At 36.6% G+C, this 5090-nt stretch overlaps 1 protein-coding gene across 3 annotated transcripts; it reads left to right on the top strand.

Moving 5' to 3' along the window:
- The first annotated feature begins 569 nt into the window (after positions 1-569).
- LOC139857570 (protein RDM16-like) lies at positions 570-4702 on the top strand. Of its 3 annotated transcripts, none has more exons than XM_071846384.1 (7): positions 570-1149; positions 1598-1879; positions 2027-2083; positions 2168-2446; positions 2841-3035; positions 3122-3282; positions 3601-4702. In XM_071846384.1, the coding sequence occupies exons 1-7, from the start codon at positions 628-630 to the stop codon at positions 4475-4477; spliced, it is 2373 nt and encodes a 790-aa protein (XP_071702485.1). In that variant the 5' UTR covers positions 570-627; the 3' UTR covers positions 4478-4702. The 3 variants fall into 3 exon arrangements, with proteins under 3 accessions (XP_071702485.1, XP_071702484.1, XP_071702486.1); XM_071846385.1 differs by having other exon boundaries at positions 950-1149; positions 1598-1678; positions 1756-1879; positions 2027-2446; XM_071846383.1 differs by having other exon boundaries at positions 2027-2446.
- Positions 4703-5090: the final 388 nt, after the last annotated feature.

Raw genomic sequence — 5090 nt, 5'->3', positions numbered from 1 at the left:
TTTTTAACTACCGTGTATGCACAGACTCCATACACTAACTATTTATAAAGTGTCAGCAATACTAATTATTATTAACTAATTAAATTAAAATTATATATGAAAATGAACTTTTAAATTTTTTTAATATCACGGGCTCTTAAACTTAAAAGAATAATTGTTTGAAAAAATTAATTAATTTTGCAGCATTATTTTATTCAATGTGCAAGTGTGCAACACGGGATCTAAAACCTATTGCAGCAAATTTGCAACGCGTTTTTTACCTATTTTTTTAACTACCATATAATGAAGGGGCTACATACATTAACTATTTTATAAAGTGTTATCAATTTAGTAATTTTATTAATTATTATCATTTTATTGAAAACATTAGCTTTAAAAAATACTCCGTAATTGTTTGATAAACTCAATTGATTTTGCACGGTTATTTACCCACATGTGCAACGCACGGGCTCTAAAACCTAGTATATATATATATATATATATATATATATATATATATATATATATATATATATATATATATATATATATATAAGAGAATAGTATAATTTTTCCTTTATCATTACGTCCATCTCATGTTCCTGGTGGTGAAACAACTATAGCCGATTACACAGAACCCTAACCACAATGGATAGTCGATCGAGCCGGAAACACAGTGATTCTGATCGCGACAGACACCATAGCCATCGCTCCAACCACCGAGACACCAACGGCGAAGATCGACGTCGCCGTTCCGAACGCGACAGGTCCGAAGATATCGAAAATCGCGTGAAGCGTGAGCAATCTTATGACCGCGAAACCACCGAGGATCGAGAATTTATAGAGAAATCAGTGGATAATAGACGACATCATCATAAACGGAAAGATCGGAATGCGGATACTGATGATGAAGACATGAATTATGAAGCTCGTGAGAAACGAACTAGGGTTTCAGATGAACGGAATGAGAGACGGCGGTTTGAAGATGAAGTTGCTGCTGCTGAAGATGATAGAGATAGAGAAGAGAGGACACAGAAAAGGAAATTTGAAGATAAAGTTATGAAAGAAGAAATTGATTTAGAAAATAATGAAATTAAGCAAATGAATTTGAATGGTGATAAAAGAAAAAGTGATGTTGAAGATGAATTGTATGGTAGTTCCAATGCCAATGTAAGTTTTTTATTACTTATGTTTGTGGATTTGTGCTCTATGACAATGTAGGTTAGTTTATGTTTGGCGTAGGTCTATATATATATCATATACATACATAATTACATAATACATACATATTATATGTATATGTATACTTTTTTTTTTGTAGAATGTGTAATTTAGGACTGGTTATTTATAGGTATATCTGGCATGAAATGATATGCTGAATGTTTAGTACTGATTTAGTTTTATCTGTGAAAAATTGTTATAAAATTGGCGGTGTTTACTTTGTATTGGCAATGCTAATGAATGAAGATTCGATTTCAGGGTTAGATTTCATGATGGTTGTATGCATTGCCGATATGTTGTTCTGTCAGAGCTGTTGGATGATTGATTATATTTCTTCGTACAACCTTTGCTGTCCGGTATTTATGTTGACTTGTGCTTCTTATTATTGGCTGTGCAGGGTGATGCACTTGAATCACACATTAAGGCATCTGGAACCCGACAAGAGACGTCTTTGGGATACAGTCACCCTCCTACTAAGGTATCTTCGATTTATATCAAACATGAAAATGAAGGAGTTAATAGTAACAGATCTCATGAGGTTCATGGGAAATTCAGTACAGATGGAAGTTCTGCAGATGCTGGCAAGAGTGGAGGCATCTCTCTCGATGCTTTATCGAAGGCGAAAGCAACATTACTTAAGAGAAAGGAGCTTGCAGAGAAGATGAAGAAAATCCCCTTAGTAAGTTATACGGAGTAATTTTTTATATTTGTATACTATATGCCTTCATATTATCAGCTCCCGTTTACCATTGAGTTCTGCAGTTAACAATTTTTTTTATAATAATGTTTTTGCTATGGTATGCTTGTGGTGTTCGTTATGGTGTAGTTAAACAAAGGTAATAACTCAAGCACAGAACGAAGTAGTCAGATGTCTACAAAAGAGGTATCTAAAGTTTCATCTGGTTCAGGATTACTCCCCGTCCCTCCTCAACCTGTAACAGCTACTGGTTCCACTGCCTCTATGCAGCTATTTGGTAGTGGCGTGCCACAACTTGCAGGACTTACTGCACCAAAGTTCGAAGCTGTAAAACGTGCACAGGAGCTTGCGGCCAAAATGGGATTTAGACAGGACCGAGAGTTTGCTCCACTCCTTAATATGTTCCCTGGACAGATGCCACCAGAAGTCACTTTTCAACCCAAGCCTACTAAAGCTCCTGTCCTTCTTTTGGATAATTTGGGAAGGGAAGTGGATGAACATGGGAATGTGGTAAATATACCAAAGCTAAACAATTTGAGCACTCTTAAGGTATGTTTCTTTCTGTCTGTATTGGTTTTTATTAGAGGTGAGCACCCATTGTTGTATTTTTTATTGGATAGATTTATAAAATTTAACTAAAAGTAATTGAGTATGCAAGTTATTTTTTTTAATTCTAACGAGCTATGTATTCCTTGTGCTCTAAAGGTTGCATTATTGCTCTAGCTTTAGTTAACACATTTATTTATATAATAATCATATAAATTTATCAAAATTGGACAAAAGAGAGCACATTTGCCATTTGTTTTGATGCGTAAAAATGACCTCGTAAATCTGTTACCTAACCTGCTTGACCCACCCATATTGCCACTGTGGGTGTTAAATACAAATGTGAAATTATGTTCTAAAGTCTTACTTTTTGTTCTTTTCTTCTTCAACGATCCAGGTTAACATTAACAAGCAGAAAAAAGATGCATTCCAAATATTGAAACCTGAATTAGAGGTTGACCCAGATAAAAATCCTCACTTTGACCCTCGTATGGGAATAGATAAAGTCAAACTTTTAAGGCCTAAAAAGATGACCTTTCAGTTCGTAGAAGAAGGTAAATGGGCCAAGGAAGCAGAGATAATTAAGCTAAAGGTATCTTGTGCTCAGTTCTTACCCTTTCTAGTCTAGTGATTATTTTTTATTCTTAGTTTGCTGATTCGCTCCATTTGTGTTTCCAGAGTCAATTTGGAGAAGCACAAGCAAGAGAATTTAGAGCGAAACAAGCACAACTTGCTAAGGCCAAGGCCGAACCTGATATTAATCCGAATCTGATAGAGGTATCAGAGAGAATTATTATCAAAGAAAAGCCAAAAGATCCGATTCCTGATGTCGAGTGGTGGTAAGTTGTACTCATTCTTACCTACGATATAGATTGTTATTGCAATAATATTTTTTTTTTAACCTGAATTAACTCATATTTGAACTTTTTTTGTCAACATGTTTCAACTAAAGCTGTTTTGACCTGTCAAGTTTTGCCCACCTGTCCTTCTGTACATCTTGCCACTTATATCAATAACCATTACCGTTAATGGCAGTGTTTTATCTATTACTTGTATGCGAAAGTAGTTGTCTGATGGGGACCATGTTATTAAAACGACGTTGACTAATGATATTTCTAGTTCCAGTTATATTTTCTGATTAAGTTTTAAATATTCAGGGACGTAACACTTTTGGATTCTGGTAGTTATGGGAACATTACTGAAGGTGGGTTAGCAGAAGACGTACTTAAGAAAGAAAAAGTCACATTATACGTTGAACACCCCCGTCCTATTGAACCACCAGCTGAACCTGCTCCACCGCCACCTCAACCCTTAAAACTTACCCAAAAAGAACGCAAAAAGCTCCGCACTCAGAGACGCTTAGCTACTGAGAAAAACCGTCAAGAAATGATTAGACAAGGCCTTCTAGAACCTCCCAAACCGAAAGTCAAAATGAGCAATTTAATGAGAGTTCTTGGTTCAGAAGCGACCCAAGACCCGACCCGGCTTGAAATGGAGATAAGGAGTGCTGCAGCCGAACGTGAACAAGCCCATGTTGACAGAAACATAGCGCGGAAGCTAACACCAGCCGAAAGACGTGAAAAAAAAGAACGTAAACTTTTTGATGACAATGATACCCTTGAGACAATTGTATCTGTTTACAAAATTAACGAACTTTCTCATCCCCAGACAAGGTATAAAGTTGGTGTTAATGCCCAAGAGAATCGGCTGTCGGGATGTGCGGTTATCTCTGAAGGTATCTGTGTTGTGGTAGTGGAAGGCGGTAATAAGTCCATAAAGCGTTATCAGAAGTTGATGTTAAAACGTATAAACTGGACTGATGCTGTGAAACAAGAGAATGAAGGTGAAGATCATGATGATGAGAAAGTCAAGAATAAGTGTGTGCTGGTATGGCAGGGGAGTGTTGCAAAACCGAATTTTCATAGGTTTTTGGTGCACGAGTGCAGGACTGAAAATGCTGCACGTAAGGTGTTTTCTGATGTTGGCGTTGGTCATTATTGGGACTTATCAGTCAACTTTTCGGATGAGGTTTGATTATCGCATCAGGCCGAGCTGGCGGGTCAATCACTGCAGAGCTTCTTTTGTGCACCTTTAGCGTATGGATCTTTTTACTCTGTTTACGAGTATATGATTGGTAAAGGTAAGTAATCCTTTTTGACGAGATGATACCATCATGAAGCAATTTTTTTCTACTGTTATCGACTTGTTAAATAATAGACTGAATTCTGCTATGGTTCTCAGTTCTTACTAGTGAAGTAGTGATTCCTTTATTGTTATCTGGTTCGAAGTAAAGTAGTCAAAATTTCATGCTTATTTCGCAATTCATGCATTAAGCCCCCTTGAATTGCAATTACTAGAGCTTTGCAATGACACCTTTCAGTTTAGGGTGGCAAGTTGTTGGGTCGGAGTTGGTGTGTTGGGATCATCCAACCCTGAACATGACTTGTTTAATTATTCGTGTTTGCAGCTTCGGGTTGAAAAAGAAAACCAGGGACATGACCCTTGTCAGTTTAATTGTAAGGCCTTTAGCACACAAGTCATGAATCAATTATTAGATATGAGATGCACCATTTGTAAATGGTGTTATGGTAGTATGTCCTATATGTGCTGAAAAGACTGCTTAATGTTTAACATCTTCGTTACATAT

Source organism: Rutidosis leptorrhynchoides, chromosome 7, assembly GCF_046630445.1.
Source record: "Rutidosis leptorrhynchoides isolate AG116_Rl617_1_P2 chromosome 7, CSIRO_AGI_Rlap_v1, whole genome shotgun sequence".
In the NCBI taxonomy this organism is placed as follows: Eukaryota; Viridiplantae; Streptophyta; class Magnoliopsida; order Asterales; family Asteraceae; genus Rutidosis; species Rutidosis leptorrhynchoides.
The sequence above is the reverse complement of the archived record's forward strand: the minus strand, read 5'-3'. Positions and strand labels throughout refer to the sequence as shown.

What these genes read in the sequence shown, in the direction of transcription:
- LOC139857570 (XM_071846383.1), top strand. Translation starts at nt 628, where the DNA reads ATGGATAGTCGATCGAGCCGGAAACACAGTGATTCTGATCGCGACAGA. An exon ending in ACAATTTGAGCACTCTTAAG is followed by an intron (nt 2,447 to 2,840) that starts GTATGTTTCTTT and finishes TCAACGATCCAG; the next exon opens with GTTAACATTAACAAGCAGAA. An exon ending in CAGAGATAATTAAGCTAAAG is followed by an intron (nt 3,036 to 3,121) that starts GTATCTTGTGCT and finishes TTGTGTTTCCAG; the next exon opens with AGTCAATTTGGAGAAGCACA.